Consider the following 22,630-nt stretch of genomic DNA (forward strand, 5'->3'; position numbering starts at 1 on the left):
GCAGAAGTGTGAACATGACACCAAGGGAAGGTAGGGTCTTAATGATTTTTTGAATTTTTAAAAAAAGAATCATAGGATCAGAGCTAGAGTTGAACCTCAGTTCAATCTTATCATTTTACAAAGAGGGAAACTGAAACTTAAGAGATGTTAATGACTTAGCCTATGGTCACATATCAAGTGAGTGTAATGAGGGAAGTTTTTTTGAAGCCAGGGCTTCCTGACTCCAATGCAGCATACTGTCTTCCCTGCCTCTCAGTAAGATACTGACCTCTCACCTGATTTCAACTGGCTCCCATCTTATCAGAGGTAGCAGTAACCCTTCTCACCCTCACCCTATTCTACCCCACCCCCCATACACACACACACCCTTAACCTGTTAGAAATATACAGGTCACATATTCTGTCAATAAAGAGAAGTCAGAGATGTTTGAAGTCTATCTCTAACTTTTTGAAGTTGAGACTATATAAGGTAATCAAGACCTCCTACAAAGTATTCTTTTTTTTTGTAAGAGACAAAAATTTGGAGGGGGGGAACAATTGCAATACATTTCTTAAAATAACATTTCCTTGTGCTCTTCAAACCAACTCTTAATCTCCCACCCTCAACCCTTCTCTGCCCTTCTACAAAGAGTTTCCCTTCCATCATCAGTGAAATTAAATGTACACACTCTACCTGGCACTCTGGATCATCCTATAGGCAATGTACTTGCGGAACAGGTACCCCAGTCTGATTAGATTCAAATAATGTGTCTCATTTATGAGTTCCTTAGCTGCTTGATGCAGTATCACGGGCAACTGAAGGTCTTCCACTGCCCGGTGAAGGATCACCAGGTTCTTCCTTTGACCCTTAACATCAATAAAGTATCGATTTTCCTCAGGAGGAGGAGCAGATACAAAGAAATCTCCAGGAGAGGAAGGGGGCACTGTCATCTTGGCTTTCTCAGTGACTTTAAAAGAGGATGACTTCAACAGCTTGTTATCTATGGGAGGAAGACAGACTTTTGGGTATTTTTGAGCAGAAGACATGAGCTGTGATATTTGGAGAAACTGAGCTGAGGGAGATGGTGATTTTGGAAACTTGACAGGAGGAAAAGAATGTTCAGCAATAAAAGATGATTGAGGTGATAGGGCCTTATGGCCAGTCTCTTCCTCGGGGAGATAAGGCTGAGTACTCTTCAAGATTCCTGGGGACCATTCTGTTGGGGGTTTTTCAGAAGTGGGAGGGAACTGTGGCACTTCATACTTTGGAGCAGGAGGAGGACCCAGAAATGGCTTCAGAGATGTAGGAGGGGCCAATTTGGTGCTGAGTTTCTCAAGGGCAGAAAGTGGCTGTGTTGTTAAGGGCTGCCTACTGCTGTCAGGGACAAATGGCTTCAGTGGCTGTCGCTCGGGGGGGACCAGTATCTGTCCGGGGGAAGGAGTGAACTGTGGCACATGGGTCTCTTCAGGAGCAGCAGGGTACCACGATGTCAGGGGCTGCCCAAGGGCAGCAGGGGCCACTAGTGTAGGAGGCTGTCCAGGGGCAGGAAAGACCAGAGGTGTGGGGGGTTGTCCTGGGACAACAGGGGCCACAGGTGTAAGGGGTTGTCCAGGAGCAGCAAAGACCATAGGTATGGGGGGCTGTCCTGGGAAAGCAAGAGCCCTAGGTATAAGGGGCAGTCCAGGGGCAGCAAAGATCGCAGGTGTGGGAGGCTGTCCTGGGACAGCAGAACCTACAGGTATGGGGCGCAGTCCAGGGGTAGCAAGGGCTACAGGTGTGGGAGGCTGTCCTGGAACAACAGAACCTACAGGTATGGGGCGCAGTCCAGGGGTAGCAAGGGCCACAGGTGTGGGGGGCTCCCCAGGGGCAACAAAAGTCACAGGTGTAGGGGGCTCCCCAGGGGCAGCAAGGGTCACAGGTATAGGGGGCTGTCCTGGGACAGCAGGAGCCCCAGGTATAAGGGGTAGTCCAGGGGCAGCAAAGACCACAGATGTGGGGGGCTGTCCTGGGACAGCAGGACCTACAGATATGGGACGCAGTCCAGGAGTAGCAAAGGCTACAGGTGTGGGGGGTTGCCCAGGGGTAGCAAAGGTAACAGGTGTGGGGGGCTCCCCAGGAGCCGCAAGGGTCACAGATGTGGGGTACTCCTCAGGAGCAGCAAAAGTCACAGGTATGGGAGGCTGTCCTGGGACAGCAGCAGCCCCAGGTATAAGAGGCAGTCCAGGGGCAGCAAAGACCACAGATGTGGGGGGCTGTCCTGGGACAGCAGGAACCCCAGGTATAAGGGGTAGTCCAGGGGCAGCAAAGACCACAGATGTGGGGGGCTGTCCTGGGACAGCAGGACCTACAGGTATAGGGTGCAGTCCAGGGGTTGCGAGGGCCACAGGTGTGGGGAGCTGTCCTGGGACAGCAGGACCTACAGGTATGGGACGCAGTCCAGGGGTAGCAAGGGCCCCAGGTGTGGGGGGCTCCCCAGGGTCAGCAAAGGTGACAGGTGTGGGGGGCTCCCCAGGGGCAGCAAGGGTCACAGGTATGGGGGGCTCCCTAGGAGCAGCAAGGGCCACAGGTGGAAGGGGCTGTCTAGAATCCCATGAAGCTTGGAACTGTCCAGGAGTAGTAGGCCACTCTGATATTTGGGGTTGTCCAGCGGCCACAGGTGTTGGAAAGACCTGTTGAGGTTCCGTGGTTGTCCATGACACTTGGGGCTGCCCAGGCGCCCATGATGTTTGGGGCTGCCCAGATACTGCAGGGGCCCATGACATTTGGGGTTGCCCAGGGGCTGTAGAGCCCCATGATATTTGGAGTTGCCCAGATTCTGCAGGGGCCCATGACATTTGGGGTTCCTCAGTGGCTATAGGGGCCCATGATGTTTGGGGTTGCCCAGTGGCTGTAGGGGCCCATGACATTTGGGGCTGCCCAATAGGGGCAACAGGGACCTGCAATTTGGGGAGAGGCCCAAAGGGGGGAGCGGCCCAGGATACTGGGGCTTCCTGAGGTGCTGGAGGGCCCAACAACATTGTGGTCTCATCAGGGATAGGAGGGAGCCTGGATGGCAAAGGTTGCCCAGGAGCATCAAGGGACCATGGTGCTGGAGTTTCTCCAGGTGGGGCAGGGGCCCTTGGCACTGGAGGCTGCCCAGTGGTTAAAGGTGGTCTCAATGTTGGGAGGTGCCCAAGAGCACCAATGGACTGTGGTGCTGGAGTTCCTCCAGGTGGGGCAGGGGCCCTTGGTGCTGGGGGCTGCTCAAGAGCACCAAGGGAGCTTGGTGTTGGGGTTCCTTCAGGTGGGGCAGGGGCCCTTGGTGCTGGGGGCTGCTCAAGAGCACCAAGGGAGCTTGGTGTTGGGGTTCCTTCAGGTGGGGCAGGGGCCCTTGGTGCTGGGGGCTGCCCAGGAGCACCAATGGACTGTGATGCTGGGGTTCCTCCAGGTGGGGCAGGGGCCCTTGGTGCTGGGGGCTGCCCAGGAGCACCAATGGACTGTGATGCTGGGGTTCCTCCAGGTGGGGCAGGGGCCCTTGGTGCTGGGGGCTGCCCAGGAGCACCAATGGACTGTGGTGCTGGGGTTCCTCCAGGTGAGGCAGGGGCCGTTGGTGCTGGGGGCTGCCCAGGAGCACCAAGGGAGCCTGGTGCTGGGGTTCCTACAGGTGGGGCAGGGGCCGTTGGTGCTGGGGGCTGCCCAGGAGCACCAAGGGAGCCTGGTGCTGGGGTTCCTACAGGTGGGGCAGGGGCCGTTGGTGCTGGGGGCTGCCCAGGAGCACCAAGGGAGCCTGGTGCTGGGGTTCCTACAGGTGGGGCAGGGGCCGTTGGTGCTGGGGGCTGCCCAGGAGCACCAAGGGAGCCTGGTGCTGGGGTTCCTACAGGTGGGGCAGGGGCCGTTGGTGCTGGGGGCTGCCCAGGAGCACCAAGGGAGCCTGGTGCTGGGGTTCCTACAGGTGGGGCAGAGGCCCTTGGTGCTGGGGGCTGCCCAGGAGCACCAAGGGAGCTTGGTGCTAGGGTTCCTACAGGTGGGGAAGGGGCCATTGGTGCTGAGGGCTGCCCAGGAGCACCAAGGGAGCTTGGTGCTGGGGTTCCTCCAGGTGGGGCAGGGGCTCTTGGTGCTGGGGGCTGCCCAGTGGTTAAAGGTGGTCTCAGTGTTGGAGGCTGCCCAAAAGCAGCAGAGCTCCACCCTCTGGTAACTTCCCCAGGAGCAGCAGGTGCCGGCAATGTTGGGGTTTCCCCAGGGACCAAATAAGGGCCTGAGATAGGAGTTTCCCCAGAGGTAGTAGGGTACCCTGATGTGGTGGTTTCCCTAGGTGTAGGAAGACGCCGCAATACTGGGCTTTCACGAGAGTCCGGTGGGCCCCCTGATATTGGACTTTCCTGAGAGACAGCTGTGACCACTGGCCTTTCCCCGGGGACAGCCCCTGGTTGAGGCCCCAATAGTGTGGGTTTCATAGGGACCTCCTGACCAGGAAGATAGGCTCCTCTTAAACCTGACTGGTCTAGGCCTGGAGCCACTGCCTCCTGGGCCCCTGGAGTCATCATCTTTGGAGGGAGCTCCCTGCCGGGAGCCAGGGCCGTCAGGGATTGCCCGGCCAGGGTGTCCTGGGCCTGTGGCCCCGACGCCTGTGACTGCTTCTGGGCCTGCTGCTCTTGCTCTTTTTGGTGCTTAGCTCTTCTCCACTCTTCGAACTTCTCGGGGTGCAGCCTTCGCAGCTCCTCCTCTTGCCTCCGCAATTCCTGCAGCTGCAGTTCTACCTGCTCTTGATACTTCTGGGCGATCTGCTCCTTCCATCGCTCCAGCTCCTGAGGGTCCAGCGCTTTGTGCTGAGCCGCCTCCATGGCCCAGCGCTTCTGCTTCTCCTCGTGCTCCCTCTCCTGCTCCCACCACTGCTTCTGCATCTCGAGCCACAGCTCCTCCTCCGCCTGCCACTGGCGCTGCTTCAGCTCCCAGCGCCTCTTTTCATCCTGCCTCTTGAACCACGCGTTCTCTTCCTGTAATTTTCTTTGTATCTGTTCTTGGGTCTCCTTCCAGAGGCGTCTCTCTTCCTGCAATTGTTTTATGAATTGCATGCCTTGATTCTTGGGGAAGCTTTGCTCCTCCGTGTCCGTTTTGTCTTCCGCCCCCTCTTTGCGTTCGCGTCGAGCCCTCCCCGCCTTCTCTCCCGCTTCTTCCTTCGCGGTGTCTGCTTGAGGCAAGAGCGTTTTGAGTATGTTGGACAGCATTGGATCCATTTTCTCGCTAAATGAATGAGGTGGAAGCAAGGAGCCTTTCTTTGCAGGCTTAGCAGCCTCTCCAGGCTTCTCTTTTTTCTCTCTGTGTTTCTTCAAGGTATTAGTCAGAATCTCGACCATTTTTTGGAAATATTCCTCCATCTTCTCCCTTACTGTCTTTAATGACTTTTGCGCCTCCAGGTTCTTTAACTGTATCTGTTCCTTAAATTCACTCTTGGAATCCGCTTTCCCTAGGCCGTCGATCTTCTGCTGCAGGAAAGACATTATGGCTTTCTGATAGTCCTGCAGGGCTTGCCGATCGTCACTTTGGTAAGCCTCCGGCACCGTCTTCTCCTTTTTTCCCTTTCCCTTTTTGGTTGTCTTTTGCTTAGCAGCCTGGTCAGGTTTCCCTCCCACGTCCTCAACCTGTTCAAACGAGGGAGATTCCCCGGTTCTCAAAACTCCCTCAGCAGTCCCTGGGCTTTCCTTTTGTTTCTTTCTCTCGGCTTGCAATTCGGAAAGTTTGGTTACACTTCCCACTTCATCCTCCTTGAACCTCTTTCTCTCTGATGGCTCAAGGAGCTGCTCCTGACGTCTGCCTATCTTAGAACTATCTGTCAAAAGTCCATATTCCCCCCTGCTTTCCTGGGATTTTGATTCAGTTACTGTCTCCGTACTTCCTCTCATTTTCTCTTTGGAGATCTGCTGCCTAGTGCGATCCACTGGGATCGTTGTCGGAGACATCCCCTCAGGGGAAGAGGCTCTAGAATGATCTTCAGGGGTATCTTTTGAAGATTTTAGGGGGGGTTTCCCAGGACTGGTAGAGGATATTGTCAACGAGCCAGGTTTACTATCTGAAGATGAATCAACCTTGGTTTGGCTTAGGTCCCATTTAATAGAAGTACCTCTGGCCAGTCTTCTGCCTGAAGGCTCTGTTTTGGGGACTTCCAGGTATTCTGTGGCTGAGGGCAGGTCTAACTGTGAAGACTCCGGAGATGAGACTGACTCCTCAAATTGCTGCCTAATTTTTTCCTGTATTCTTAGTAGCATATTCCTCCTTTTTCTAATAGTTTCCTCAGAAGGCAAGCTTACCCCTGCATTTGCCAAACTCAGCTGGTGTTCTAAATTTGCTTTGGCCTGAAGAAGTTCCATGTATTTTTCTTCTTGATTTTGCAATTCCTTCTCGAGTGCCTCATTTTTATCACTGAGGATCTGTACTGTCCTCTCGAAGGTCTGTTTCTCTAGCCCATAATATTCTTTTATTTCTGATCCCATGGTGGTACATTGGAAAATTAGGTTTTTCATCTCTTGATTCTGGAACCCCAAAGCCTTGTGAAGGTTTGCTGTAGTTGAGGATATGTATTTAATAGCATTAACTTCACCTTTGTTGAACATGTTAGAGTTGATGAGCTCCTGCAACATGCCGAGGATTTCAGAAACTTTGTTGTTTGTCAGGGTTTCTTCCTTGATCATTTGCTCTGGTTTCAAAGGAGTTCCTGCTGCAGGTTTCCGTAGAACCTTTTCTCTCCAAGTTTTCCACATGGTACCTTTGGATGCTGAGAAACATCAGAGAAACAACAGGAAATGGATGTCATGTCTCACCTTGCCCTTCCATCCCCCCAGCACTGAACTCTAGTCCTTGATAATACAACCCATTTAGGGTTTAAGCCTAAACAAAGGACAAATCTAGCATGAGAGGCAGTTGAAGTTCTTTCATCTGTTCCATGAAAAAAAAAGCACAAAATGTAAAAGGAGTAGGATCTCCATAAACCCTAATGTCCTCGAGTAGTAAGGGTATGGTCCAATGGCCTTCATAAACTCTCTGAAATATAAACTGGGGACATAGGCTTGGCCTTGAGATGAAGACTTGAGCCTTGCAAGCTTTGGAAGAAAGGGACACCAAGGCAAGAATATAAAGTCTGACTGTTGAGCTGTTATTAGGAAACAATACCTGGAAAAACCACCAGCCCCAGACAGAAGGGATATTAAATGAAGAACAACTCTACCATAATCCATTAGAGGTATTGCTTCTATGGAGGTTGGAGCAAGAATCTAGCAGGGTTCCAATGATCAAGTATGACATTAGATATAGGGTTGACTCCCCCTTACTGTGATGACAGGTATCACTGGGAGTTTCCCCAACACTCAGGACCCCAGTTCTCTTCCCTAAATCATCTGTTCATGGAGTAGAAGGCAAAGAGTCATATTGATTATCTTCAACTTAGATGTAGTTGAGATTCATTGGAAATTCTAACTTTAGAGTTTAAAACTAATTTGGGCACCATCATATAAAGCATAAATTGGAGACAAGAAGCAAATTATGCTAAACAGTTTCAACTGCTTGAAGCACTTACCTAATCTTTTCTTGCGTCTTTTCTTGTCTTTTAAGAAATAAATGCTAAAGGCAATCAGTGAATTGACATTGAGCTCAGCAGCACTGAGGTTACTTGACAAAGCTTCCATGGCTGCTATCCACTTGTAGTAATCTGTTTGAGATTCTTCACTCTTGGTCACCTCAGTCAAAATGGTATCTTGAGAAGAGACAAAATAAAAGGGTCAAAGACTTTGAAAGAGAAATGTTGGCTAGCAACATTACATAGCAATCTGAAACGGAACATGGGCATTTTGAATTTACTTCTACGATGAGGCTTCTCCAGATGTAAAAAGATGGAATAGGGGAATGGGGATATTTAGACTAAAAAAAGGTGAGTAATCCTGTCTACAACTGAGAATCAGATTTGCAAAGGATCTTGGGTATGTTAATTCAAATGAATTTGGAGCATTTATTACCGTCCAGGAAGGACTACAATCCTGGCCAAATGGTTTTTTTTTATTTTTTTAATTAATGTTTTAATCTAGCAATCATGATGTCATTACATGGGAATTTTGCTTAACAACTAACCTAAATGCCTCTCCTTACAGTTTTAACTCATTTGTTATTGTTGATTTTAGCCTCCTTAATATGGAAAATAGTCACCATTATTTAGAAAGTAATTCAATGTTAGAAAGCTAACCCTTAACTTCTGACTCTGAAGAATAGTAGTTCATTCAACCTGTTCTAATCTCTCTTCTTTATTAAAACTGTGGTTCACTTGTAAAACACCCGCTGTAACTTACGCCAGTCTTCAAACCAGACTAGAAGTTCAGTTAGAATCCTTTCCTTAACATCAGCAGACTGCATATTCTGGTGTATTTGTTCCATTGTGCTGATTCTACATTTTTTGAAATCTTTTTCTATCAAGGAAGATTCTCTCTTTTTTCTGAATGCATTCAGTTCAATATCTCCTTGGTAGCGATTTATGATCCGATTCACCTGCAGCATTATGTCATCAAGCTGTGCTCTCATGTCCTACAGAGGCAGAAAGGGACAGTTGTAAACCAATAACCACTTTTAAGAACAAATTGGCAGAGTGTTTTGGACACCTTTCTTTCCAGGGTTTCAGAAGAAATAAATTTTAAAATAATCCATCTTTAGTATATTTTGCCTGATTGAACATGTATAACCTATATCAAATTACTTATTGTCTCAGGAAGGGGGGAGGAGGGAGAGAGAAAATCTGGAACTCAAATTTTTTTTCAAAACTGAATGTTAAAAATTGTCTTTATATGTAACTAGGGGAGGAATAAATTTTTTTTTTTAAATCCATCTTCCGTTATAGGTCCGTTAGATTCTTTCAGGTAAAATGAGCAAAGTGAGCAGAACCCAGAGAACAATTTTCATAATAATAACATTACAAAGACAAACAACTTTGAAAACCTCTGATCAATGCAATAACCAGCCACAATTCCAAAGAACTAATGTTGTACTCTGCTACCTATTTCCTGACAGAGAAATGATGGACTCAAGATGCAGAATGAGACATATAACTTCAGACTTGCCCAATGCAGGAATTTGCTTGACTATGAATATTTGTTAAAAAGTATTTTGTTTTCCTGTCTTTGTTCTTAGTGTGGAGAGTGTGAGAGAGAGAGAGAGAGAGAGAGAGAGAGAGAGAGAGAGAGACAGAGAAAGAGAGAGAGAGAGAGAGAGAGAGAGAACAAAGTCAATGCTTATTAATTGGAAAAAATATAATTTTTTCAAATTATCACACCTTATAATCTTATAAATTTATAAATAGGAAAAAAACCATTAAAAGTTATCTAGTTCAACCCCTCACTTTGCAAATGAAGAAATAATTTAGGCCCAGAAAGGTAGTGTTTTGCTTAAGGTCGCACATCTAGGTATTGGCAAAATTGTGACTAGTACCCATATTATCTTGAGTCCCTTTCCAGACTTTCCTGCTGTACCTCAGCTGTCTCTAGAGCAGATCAACCTACTGGGGTTTGGAAGTATGTCAAATAGGATCTAGGGTAAAGCAGTTGCAATAAATAAGAAATAAGATCAGGGACACAAGAAAGCAGAGGGTCGTATAGGAGAACAGAATCAGATTTCCTAAACTAATGTCAGGAACATTGGAGGTCAGAGTTAGAAGGTATAGAGAAATCACCATGAATGGTGGGATCAGTTCACAACTCCACCAATAATACATTAGTATCCCAGTTTTCCCACATCCCCTCCAACATTTATCATTTTCCTTTTTTGTCATATTAGCCACAAATTAGGGTAGTTCTAAAGTTTGTGTTGGAAACTATTCATCAAGCCCTTGCAATATGATTTCTAATCTCCTACTAAACTGAATTTGTTCTTTTATAAAGCAACATGACTTCCTAGTTGCTCACCCCAATGACCTCTTCTCAGACCTTATTTTCCTTGAAATCTTGGCAATGTCTGACATTATTAATAATTCTTTATTCCTCCTTGCTATTTTCTCTTCCCTTGGTTTCCATGAGAGTACATCTTCTGGTTCTCTGACTCTTTTGTATCTTTTCTGTCTCTTTTGCAGGTTACTCTCTCTCTTCCCTTAAAGATGTTACTGTTCCCCAATGGTCTACATTGCCTTCTTCTCTACATTCTCTTCCTTACTAATTTCATTCATACCCATAGCATCTGCTACCAGTCCTATAAACTATTTCTATAGTACTGTAGACTTATAGATGTTCATCTTCTGTCTTAACATTTTGCATCACAGCTACTTATCCTGTAGGAGATACTGTGCCCTAGAGGGAGTAAACCCAGAGACAAGTGATATGCCTAGCATAAAGGCTGAGCCAGGGAGAGCAACATGAAAAAATAAAGAAATATAAAATAAAATAATATGCTACGTGTACATATATAATAAAATATTTTTAAAAATTAAGAAATAAATTAAAAAATAAAGAATACAGGGGCTCTGCAACACTGAAGTAGCAAATTTCCTTGGTCATACATGTTTCCCAATTTGTGTTCCTCCCTACTACTGTACTTCATGTGTGTTTCAACTCTTGATCCTGACACTGTGCATATTTGTCCTAGATTTCTGGAGAGAATATTTTACAGCTACTATTCTGAGGGTCATATCTTAATAAATACTTTTGCTCTGAGTTAATTGTATCCTCTGGCTGACTATAATCACAATGCTAGGGGCTTGTGAGCTATAGTTTTGGGAATTTGGACTCAAAAATATGCTTCATCATCAGTCCTCTGGAATCATGGTTGGTCATTGCATTGACTAGAACTCTTATGTTTTTCAAAGTTGATTGTCTTTGAAATATTGTTGTACTACTCACTTCACACTAATTTGGCATAGTCATCAAGTTGGGGGACCCAACTTATGACTGTGACTTTATGGGGTGGCCCCCAAGCTTTACTACATATGTAACCAAATCCCTCCAGCTTATCTCCAATAATTTATTTCATCTGCTCAATGATTCTTCTTTCCTCCTCTTCACAGTTGAGATACATGTATTATTCCCTTTCCTTATTTTGAAAGTACTATATGATTGACTATAATGATGGACTGAAAAGACATTACTCTATGCTGAGAACAATGTAGAAGAATATTAGAAGTGAAGGCAGAGCCAAGATGGCAAAGAAAAGTCAGGAAGGTGCCCATTCCCCTTGAAACAACTTTAAATCATGCCTAAAAACAAATTCTGAAGCAACAGAATGCATAAATGGTTGGGTCAAAATTTTCTAGCCCAAGATAACTTAGAAAGACTGCAGGAAAAGTCTGTCTCACTTGGGTAAAAGGGGAACACAGTCCAGTGTAGGTGGTGTCTGGGCAAACGAGTGGGAGGGCCCCTAAGCCCCAGCACAGATGAGCAACCAAAGCCCTGTGGTTCAGCTCAGCAGGCCAGTGGTACAGCAGGTCAGCTGTGAGGGGTCCAGCCCTAGTGCAGCAGGCTAGTGGCTAGGCCTGGCAGGACCAGAGGCCCCTGCACAGCAAGCAAGCCACCAGCCCTGGAAGCCTGGATGCAGCAAGCTAGTGGTCAGGGCCCTGGCAAAAAGCTTGGGACAGTGCTCCCTATACCCCAGAAGCAGAGTTCAACCTTAAAAGTCATAAAATAGGGTGGAAATGAGCAAACAACAACAGTAAAGAAATTCTTACCAGAGAAAGCTCCTATGGTGACAGGGAAGATCAAAACACAAACTAAGAAAAGGACAACAATGTCAAAATACCTACATGCAAAACTTCAATGAGAAATAAGAATTGGTTGCAGACCCAAAAAGACCTCCTGGAAGAGCTCAAAAAGAGTTTTAAAAGTCAAATAAGAGAGGAAGATGAAAAACTGGGAAAAGAAATAAGTCATACAAGACAATAATGGAAAAAGAATCAACAGCTTGGAAGTATACACACATACACACACACACACACACATACACACACACACACACACACACACACACACACAAAACCAACAGAAAAAGATGTACAAAAATCCACTAAAGAAAGTAGAATTGGCCAAATGGAAAAGAAAGTACAAAAATTCACTGAAGTAAAAAATTCCTTAAAAAGTAGAATTGGCCAAATGGAAAAGGGGGTACAAAAGTTAACTAATGAAAATAATTCCTTAAAAATTAAAGTTGAGCAAGTGGAAGTTACTGACTCTAAGAGACATCAAGAATCAATCAAACCAAATTTTTAGACATGAAAAAATAGAAGAAAATGTAAAATACTTCATTGAAAAACAACTGACCTGATCAAAAAAAGAGCCTGGATAGCATCTTTCAAGAATTATCAAGAACAACTGCCCTGATATCCTAGATCCAGAGAGTAAAATAAAAATGGAAAGAATCCACTGATTGCCTCCTGAAAGAGATCCCAAAATGAAAACTCCCAGGAATATTATAACCAAATTCCAGAATTCTTAGGTCAAGAAGAAAATGCTGTAGGCAGCCAAAAAAAACCAATTCAAATATCAAGGAGCCATTGATACACATTCAAAGCTAGAACACACACACAGAGTAAAGGTAAAAGGCTGGAGCAGAATATATTATACTTGAGCCGAAGTAAAAAAAAAGCAAAGGTAGCAATCCTCATCTTAGACAAAGCAAAAGCAAAAAATAGATCTAATCAAAAGAGACAGGAAACCACATCTTCCTAAAAGGGACCACGGACAATGAAGCAATATCAATACTAAATATGTATGCATCAAATGGTATAGCATCCAAATTTCTAAAAGAGAAGTTAAATGAATAAGAGGAAAAAATAGACAGTAAAACTACTAATGGGGAACGTCAACTTTCCCTTCTCAGAACTAGATATATCTAACCACAAAATAAATAAGAAAGATGTTAAGGAGGTGAATACAATTTTAGAAAAGTTAGATATGATAGACCTCTGGAGAAAACTGGATGGGGATGGAAAGGTATATACCTTTTTCTCAGTGAGCCATGGCAGCTACACAAAAGTTTACCATGTATTAGGGCATGAAAACCTCACAATAAAATGTAGAAAGGCAGAAATATTAAATATATCCTTTTCAGATCATGATGCAATAAAAATTACATTCAATCAAGGGTCATGGAAAGATATATTAAAAATTAATTGGAAACTAAATGATCTAATTACAAAGAATGAGTGGGTCAAAGAACAAATCATAGAAACAATCAATAATTTCAGTAAAGAGAATGACAACAATGAGACAACATATCAATATTTATGAGACGCAGCCAAAGTAGTACTTAGGGGAAAATTTATATTTCTAAACTCATATCAATAAAATAGGAAAAGAACAGATCAATTAATTTGGTAGTCATGCAACTAAAAAATATAGAAAAAGAATTTAAATTTAAAATTCCCAATTAAACACCAAATTGGAAATCCTGACAATCAAAGGAGAGATTAATAAAACTGAAAATAAGAAAACCATTTAATAAATAAAGCTAAGAGCCAGTTTTATGGAAAAAAACAATAACATAGATAAATGATTGATTGATTTGATTAAAAGAAAGAAAAAACCAAATTACTAGTATCAAAAATGAAAGGGTGAATTCATCACCAACGAAGAGGAAATTAAAGCAATAATTAGGAGATATTTTACCCAAATATATATTAATAAATCTGATAATCTAAGTGAAATGGATGAATATTTACAAGAATGTAAATTGCCCAGATTAACAGAAGAGGAAATAGAATATTTAAATAACCTGATTTTAGACAAAGAAATTGAATAAGTCATCAGTGAATTCCCTAAGGAAAAAAATCCCCAGAATCAGATGGATTCATAAATGAATTCTATCAAACATTTAAAGAACAATTAATTCCAATGCTACATAAATTATTTGGGAAAATAGGCAAAGGAGTCCTACCAAATTCATTCTGTGACACAAATATGGTGCTGATATCTAAACCAGAATGAACTAAAACAGAGAAAGAAAACTATAGAGTAGCCTGTGGTCTTTCTTTTTGTATTTATTATTTAATTTTCCCTCATTACATGTAAAAACAATTTTTAACATTTGTTTTAAAAACTTTGAGTTCCAAATTTTCTCCCTTCCCATCTTCCCCTCATTGAGAAGGTAACCAATTCAATATATGTTATACATGTGTTGTCATGCAAAACATTTATAATAGTCATGCTGTGAAAGAAAATACAGACAAAAAATTCAAGAAAAATAAAGTTTTACAAAAAGTATACTTCAGTCTGTATTCAGACACCATCACTTCTTTCTCTGGGGATGGATAGCATTTTTCATCATAAATACTTCAGAGTTGTCTTGGATCATTGCATTACAAGAATAGCTAAGTCATTCACAGCTGATCATCTTGCAATATTGCTGTTACTTTGTACCCAGTATATTTCACTTTGTATCAATCCATAAAAGTCTTTACAGATTTTTCTGAGAGCATCCTGCTCATTATTTCTTTTTTTCTTTTATTTATTTATTTATTTAACTTTTAACATTCATTTTCACAAAATTTTGGGTTCCAAATTTTCTCCCCATTTGTCCCCTCCCCCTGCCCCAAAACACCAAGCGTTCTAATTGCCCCTATCACCAATCTGCCCTCTCTTCTATCATCCCTCCCTTCCCTTGTCCCCATCTTCTCTTTTGTCCTGTAGGGCCAGATAACTTTCTATACCCCTTTACCTGTATTTCTTATTTCCTAGTAGCAAGAACAGTACTCGATAGTTGTTCCTAAAACTTTGAGTTCCAACTTCTCTTCCTCCCTCCCTCCCCACCGCTTCCCTTTGGAAGGCAAGCAATTCAATATAGGCCATGTCTGTGTAGTTTTGCAAATGACTTCCATAATAGTTGTGTTGTGTAAGACTAACTATATTTCCCTCCATCCTATCCTGCCCCCCATTTCTTCTATTCTCTCTTTTGATCCTGTCCCTCCCCAAGAGTGTTGGCTTCAAATTGTTCCCTCCTCCCATTACCCTCCCTTCCATCATCCCCCCACCCTGTTTATCCCCTTCTTCCCCACTCCTGTAGTGTAAGATAGGTTTTCATACCAAAATGAGTGTGCATTTTATTCCTTCCTTTAGTGGAATGTGATGAGAGTAAACTTCATGTTTTTCTCTCACCTCCCCTCTTTTCCCCCCCACTAAAAAGTCTTTTGCTTGCCTCTTTTATGAGAGATAATTTGCCCTATTCCATTTCTCCCTTTCTCCTCCCAAAATATTTCTCTCACCCCTTAATTTCATTTTTTTAAGATATGATCCCATCCTATTGAATTCACTCTGTGCTCTCTGTCTGTTTGTGTGTGTGTGTGTGTGAGTGTGTGGGTGGGTGTCGGTGTAATCTCACCCACTACCCAGATACTGAAAAGTTTCAAGAGTTAAAAATATTGTCTTTCTATGTAGGAATGTAAACAGTTCAACTTTAGTAAGTCCCTTATGACTTCTCTTTGCTGTTTACCTTTTCATGCTTCTCTTCATTCTTGTGTTTGAAAGTCAAATTTTCTAGTACCATATTGAATAATAGTGGTAGAATTTTCTACCACTATTATTTCAATATGGTACTAGAAATGTTAGCTGTAGCAATTAGATAAGATAAAGATATTCAAGGAATAAGAATAGCCAAAGAAGAAACTAAGTTATCACTCTTTGCAGATGATATGATGATTTACCTAGAGAATCCCAGAGATTCAAGTAAAAAATTACTTGAATTAATAAACAACTTTGGCAAAGTTGCAGGTTACAAAATAAACCCACACAAATCTTCTGCGTTCCTATATATTAGCAACAAAGTCCAACAGCAAGAGATAGAAAGAGAAATCCCATTTAAAGCTAGGGTAGACAGTATAAAATACTTAGGAGTCTACCTGCCAAAACAAACCCAAGGATTATATGAACACAATTACAAGACACTTTTTGCACAAATAAAGTCAGATTTAAGTAAGTGGAAAAACATTAGTTGCTCATGGGTAGGCCGTGCTAATATAATAAAAATGACAATTCTACCTAAATTAATATACTTATTTAGTGCCATACCAATTAAACTATCAGACAATTATTTTCTAGAGCTGGATAAAATAATATCAAAATTCATTTGGAAAAACAAAAGGTCCAGAATATCAAAGGGACTAATGAAAAGAAATGCTTGGGAAGGTGGCCTAGCACTACCAGACCTTAAACTGTACTATAAAGCAGCAATTATCAAAACCACTTGGTATTGGCTAAGAAACAGAGAGGTAGACAAGTGGAATAGACTTGGCACTCAAGATGCAGTAGGCAAGGAATATAGCAACCTTCTGTTTGATAAACCCAAGGACCCCAGCTTCTGGGATAAGAACTCATTGTTTGACAAAAATTGCTGGGAAAACTGGATAACAGTGTGGCGGAAATTAGGCATAGACCCATACCTGACACTGTACACAAGAATAAAGTCCAAATGGGTACATGATTTAGGTATAAAGATTGATACCATGAATAAACTGGAGAAGCAAGGAATAGTGTATTTATCAGATCTATGGAGAAGGGAAGAATTCTTTACTAAAGGAGAGATAGAAAGCATTATGAAATGCAAAATGGATAACTTTGATTACATTAAACTGAGAAGTTTTTGCACAACCAAACCCAACGCAACCAAAATCCGGAGGGATGTAGTAAATTGGGAAAGAATTTTTACAGCTAAGCTCGGGGGTAAAGGCCTCATTTCTAGAATATATAGAGAATTGACTCAAATGTATAATCATACAAGTCATTCCCCAATTGATAAATGGTCAAAGGATATGAACAGGCAATTTTCAGAGGAAGAAATTAAAGATATCTATAAGCATATGAAAAAATGCTCTAAATCACTATTGATTAGAGAGATGCAAATCAAAACAACTCTGAGGTACCACATCACACCTATAAGATTGGCAAACATGACAGAACAAGAAAATGATAAATGCTGGAGAGGATGTGGGAGAGTTGGAACACTAATTCATTGTTGGTGGAGCTGCGAGTGCATCCAACCATTCTGGAGAGCAATTTGGAACTATGCCCAAAGGGCTACAAAAATGTGCATACCCTTTGATCCAGCAATATCGCTACTAGGACTATATCCCCAAGAGATCATAAAAATGGGAAAGGGTCCCACATGTACAAAAATATTTATAGCAGCACTCTATGTAGTTGCCAAAAACTGGAAGTCAAGGGGATGCCCATCAATTGGGGAATGGCTGAATAAATTATGGTATATGAATGTAATGGAGTACTATTGTGCCATAAGAAATGATGAACAAGAAGACTTCAGAGAGGCCTGGAAGGACTTATATGACCTGATGCTGAGTGAAAGGAGCAGAACCAGGAGAACTTTGTGCACAGCAACAACCACAGTGTGCGAGAGTTTTTTCTGGTAGACTTGGAATTTTGTAATAACGCAAGAACTTCTTATAAAAAAAAAAAAAATCCCAAAGGTGGTTCTCAAGGCAAAATGCCTTCCACACTCAGAGAAAGAAATATGGAAGTCACTCGCAAAATGTAGCAGATCATGTTTGTGTATGTGTATGTGTTTGTGTATCATGTTTTGATTTGTTATATGATTTCTTTCATTTATTTTAGTCTGACTACATAGCATGACTATAGTGAAAATATTCTCAATAGGAAAGTATATGTAGAACCTATACAGAATTGTATGCAGTCATGGGGAGGGAGGGGGGTAGTGGAGGGTAGGTGTAGGGGGGATAAAATCTCAATTGTATGGCAGTGATTGTTAAACATTAAAAAATAATTTAAAAAAAAAAAAAGAAAGTCAAATTTTCTTTTCAGCTCTGGTCTTTTCATCAAGAATGCTTGAAAGTAGGTTACTTGACTTCTGAGTGTCCTCTCCACACCCACCTTGCCTCCAGATCTACCCAGCCTCCACCCAGCCAGCGCTTGGGGTCTGAGATTCAAATGCTGCTTCCCAGCCTTAGGGCTTTGGCAGGGTGGGGCTGCTATTCAGTGTGAGATTAAGTTCAGGTGCTCACGTGCGGGCAGGGCCACTGCATGGGGCTCAGTTCCCTCAGGGGGTTTATGCAGAGACCTTCAACAATGGATCTGAGCTCCTGCCTGCTCTGGGAGCCCTTGTATGCTGCTGCCTCTGGTGCTGCCTCCGAGGGGGGCCTGAGTTATGGGGGCACCCCACGCCCCTCTCCATGAACTGAAAAGCCTCTCTCACTGACCTTTGGCGCCTGTGGGTGGAGGAACCTGCGCTGCTGCTAGAGATTCTGTCCCTGAAGCCTGCTCAGATCTGCTCGTCTCAGTGCCGCACGCCAAGGCAGGGCTGGGCTCTGCTCTGGGTCCGGTGCTCGAGGGACCTTTCAGGTCAGTTTTTCAGGTCTCTCTGGAACAGAAATCTCCTCCACTCCATTGTTCTGTGGCTTCTGCTGCTCCCAGATTTGTTGGGAGTTCTTCTTTACAGGTATTTTATGGGCTGTGGGTTTGGAGCTAGCATATGTGCATCTTTCTACTCCACCATCTTGGCTCCTCCCCCATTATTTCTTATAGAACAATAGTATTCCATCACAATTACATACCACAGTTTGTTCAGTCATTCCCCAATTGATGGGCTTCCCCTCAACTTCTAATTCTTTACACCCAGAAAAGTGCTGCTACAAATATTTTTTTTATACATATAGTTCTTTTCCTTTTAGTTTTTTATCTCTTTTGGGATACAGATCTAGCAGTGGTATTGCTTTGTCTTATGCATGTTTTTATAGCCCCTTTTAATAGTTCCAAAATGCTCTACAGAATGGCTGGATCAGTTCACAACTCCGCCAACAGTGCATTAGTGTTTCATTTTTCCCATATCCCCTCCAATATTTGTCATTTACCTTTTCTATCCTACTGGCCAATCTAATAGGTATGAGGTAGTGCCTCAGAATTGTTTTAATTTGTATTTCTCCAACCAAGAGTGAGTTAAGAGTATTTTTTCATAAGTTTATAGATAATTACTTCATCTGAAAATGGATGCTATGTTTTGATCATTTATCCATTGGGGAATGGCTCTTATTTTTATACATTTGACACAGTTCCCTACATGTTAGAGGAATGAGGCCTTTATCGGAGAAACTTGCTTCAGAATTTTTTTTTCACAGTTGCTATTGCTAAATGTATTTTCCTCCATCCTGTTCCCCCTCCACCATTTATTTTATTCTGTCTCTCCTTTCACCCTTATCCTTCCTTGAAAGTGTTTTGCTTCTGATTGCCCTTTACCTCAATCTTCCCTCCCTTCTATCACCCTCCTTTTCTCTTATCCCCTTCCCCTCCTACTTTCCTGTAGGTCAAGTTAGATTTCTATGCCCCATTGCCTGTATATCTAATTCCCTCTTTGAACTAATTCTGATAAGAGTAAGGTTCACACACTTCTTACCTGTCCCCTCTTCTCCTCCATTGTAAAAGTTTTTTCTTGCCTCTTTTATGTGAGATAATTTACCCCATCCTATCTCTTCCTTTCTCTTTCTCCCAATGCATTCCTCTCTCATGCCTTAACTTTATTTTTTAGATATCATCCCTCCATATTCAACGCACATCTGTGCCCTCCTTCCAATGACCCTAATAATGAGAAAGGTCTTATGAGTTACAAATATCAACTTTCCATGTAGAAATGGAAACAGTTTAACCTTATTAAGTCCTTTATGATTTCCATTTCCTGTCTACTTTTTTATATTTATCTTGAATCTTGTATTTAAAAGTCAAATTTTCTATTCAGCTCTGATCTCTTCACCAAGAGTGTTTGAAAATTCTCAATATCATTGAGTGTCCATTTTTCCCCTGAAGGGTTATACTCAGTTTTTCTGGGTAGGTGATTCTTGGTGGTACTCCTTTGACCTCTGGAATATCATATTCCAAGCCCTCAAAATTCTTAAGGTACAAGCTGCTAAATTTTATGTGATGCTGACTATGGCTTGTTTCTTTGTGGCTACTTACAATAGTTTCTCCTTGACCTGGGAAATCTGAAATTTGGCTATAATATTCCTGACAGTTTTCATTTTGGTATCTTATTCAGGAAGTGATTGGTGGATTCTTTCAATTTCTATTTTACCCACTAGTTCTAGAATATCATGGCAGTTTTCCCTGATACTTTCTTGAAAGATAATATGTAGGCTCTTTTATTTATAATGGTTTTTAGGTAGTCCCCATAATTTTAAAATTATCTCTCCTCAATCTATTTTCTAGGTCAGTTGTTTTTCTAATGAAATATTTCACATTGTCTTCTATTTTTTTTCATTCTTTTGGTTTTGTTTTATTGATTCTTGGTTTCTCATAAAGTTATTAGCTTCTATTCACTCCATTCTAATTTTTAAGGAATGGTTTTCTTCAGTGAGCTTTTGGATCTCATTTTCCATTTGGTCTGTTCTGCTTTTTAAGGCATTATTCTGCTCTTTTGAACCTCTTTTGCCACTTGGTCTAGTCTTTTTTGTAAGGTGTTATATTCTTCAGTATTTTTTATGTCTCCTTCACCAAGCTATTGACTCTTTTCTCACGATTTTCTTGAATCACTCTCATTTCTCTTCCCAATTTTTCCTCTACCTCTCTTACTTGATTTTCAAAATCCTTTTTGAGCTCTTTCATAGCTTGAGACCAATTAGTATTTTTCTTGGGGGCTTTGGATGGAGGAGTTTTGACTTTTCTATCTTCTTTTCAGTGTATGTTTTGATCTTCCTTGTCACCATAATAACTTTCTGTATTAAGAGGTGTTTTTTTTCCATTGTTTGCTCATTTCCCCAGCCTATCAATTGTTACCTCTTTGTTTATGTAGGACTCTACTTCAGAGATGAGGGCACACTGTCGCAAGCTTCAGGGGTTTTGTACAGCTGTTTTCAGAGATACTTCTAGGGACTTGTAAAGTTTCAGTTCTTCCAAGGTAGTGTAATCTAAGGAGAGGTGTTTTCTACGCTCCTGGCCTGTGCTCTGATCTGTGAGTGATCACAAGCACTCTTTTCTTCCCTGGAACTGTGAGAAGGGTCCCCCTCCACTGTGGCCACAAGCTCTGCTATGCTAGTGATCCTTCTCACCCTGGGACTGCCACCCAGAACCATGACATGGATCCAAGTATGGGCAAAGCAAGAGAGTCCTGCCTCAGTGCTGGCAAAGAGATCCCTATATTCTGACCAGTTGTTCAACACTTTGGAAATAGACTGCTACCGCTGCTACTGCTACTACCACTGCCAGTGCTGATTCAGTTTTTCCCACAGCCTTCTGGTTTTCTGGGTCTGGGACTGTGCTGGACAATGCTCCACTCCCACCCATCCTGACATGACAGAGCTTTCCTGTTGACCTTGTAAATTGTCCCTGATGTTCATGGTCTGAGAGGTCTAGGTACCACCACAGCTGCCAACAATTCAGTTGCCCTAAGACCTTCTCTGGGATCACCAGGGACAAGTATGTGCTGGCACAGCCTGCACTGGACTGTGCTCCTCTCTCAGTGCAGCAGACCTTTCCTGCCAACCTTTTGAGTTGTCTTGGGCTGGAAATTTATTTCACTCTATCTTCTACTGCTCTAGAATTTGATTAAAGTCATTTAAAAAGGTATTTGGAAGGTTTTGGAAGAGAGCTCTGGTGAGTCCTTGCCTTACTCCACCATTTTCTGGCCTGCCTTTCTATCAGCCCATCAAGTCACGTATGTGTTGACATGTGTTTATCAGCCCAGAACATGGGGTTGCTCATCAACTTGGGAGGACCTCCTGAAATGTCAAGATAGGTCCATCAAGGTCAATATGCCAGAAACAATGTATAAACCAACATTTTACATCATATACCAAAATATGATCAAAATGAGTACATGATTTAAACAAGGTATAGAACAACATTTTATATCATATATCAAAATAAGATTAAAATGGATACATAAAGGGTGATACCATAAGCAAATGAGGAGAGCATGGAATAGTTTACCTATCAGCTATGGATAAGGGGAGAATTTGTGAACAAACAAGATAATATAGCATTCTATATAATGCTATATGGAGCATTATGAGACGTAAAATAGATAACTTTGATGATATTAAATTTAAAAAGACTGCACAAACAAAACCAATGCAGCCAAGATTAGAAGGAAAGCAAAAATCTGGGAAACAATTTTTACAGCAAATTTCTCTGATAAAGGCCTTATTTCTCAAATATATAGCAAACTGAGTCAAACTGATTAGAATACATTCTAATGTATATACAACTATACAACTGATAAATCATTAAAGGATATGAACAGAGAGTTTTCAGATAAAGATCTAATCTGTCTATAGTCCTATTTTTGAAATGTGTTCGAAATCACTACTGATTAGAGAAGTGCAAATTAAACAACTCTGAGGTACCACTTTAAACCTATCAGATTGACTAACATGGTAGAAAAGGAAAATAATAAATGTTGGAGGGAATGTGGAACAACTGGAAAACTGATGCACTGTTAGTGGAGTTGTGAACTGATGTCACCATTCTGGAGAGCAATTTGGAACTATGCCAAAAGCACAATCAAACTGTGCATGCCCTTTGACTCAGCAATACCATTCCTGGGTCTATATTCCAAAGAGATTTTTAAAAGGAGGGGGAGAGGACCTATTTGTTCAAAAATATTTCCAGCAATTATTTTTGTGGTGGCAAAAAATTGGAAATTGAGAGGATGCTCATCAACTGAGGAATGGCTGATTAAGTTGTGGTAGGTGATTGTAATGAAAAACTGCTGTGC

General features: G+C 42.3%; 1 protein-coding gene across 1 annotated transcript in view; it reads right to left on the minus strand.

The window, feature by feature from the left end:
• FAM186A (family with sequence similarity 186 member A) overlaps window positions 1–22,630 on the minus strand; it is a 162,052-nt gene that overhangs the window by 75,844 nt on the left and 63,578 nt on the right. Inside the window, exons 2-4 of the mRNA XM_072654668.1 lie at window positions 8,290–8,521; window positions 7,527–7,703; window positions 674–6,728 (exon numbers count right to left, since the gene is read on the minus strand). Of these exons, the coding sequence (XP_072510769.1) occupies window positions 674–6,728; window positions 7,527–7,703; window positions 8,290–8,521 (6,464 nt within the window). The remainder of the gene's footprint in view (window positions 1–673; window positions 6,729–7,526; window positions 7,704–8,289; window positions 8,522–22,630) is intronic.

The sequence above is a fragment of the Notamacropus eugenii genome, chromosome 3 (assembly GCF_028372415.1).
Source record: "Notamacropus eugenii isolate mMacEug1 chromosome 3, mMacEug1.pri_v2, whole genome shotgun sequence".
NCBI classification, from domain to species: Eukaryota; Metazoa; Chordata; class Mammalia; order Diprotodontia; family Macropodidae; genus Notamacropus; species Notamacropus eugenii.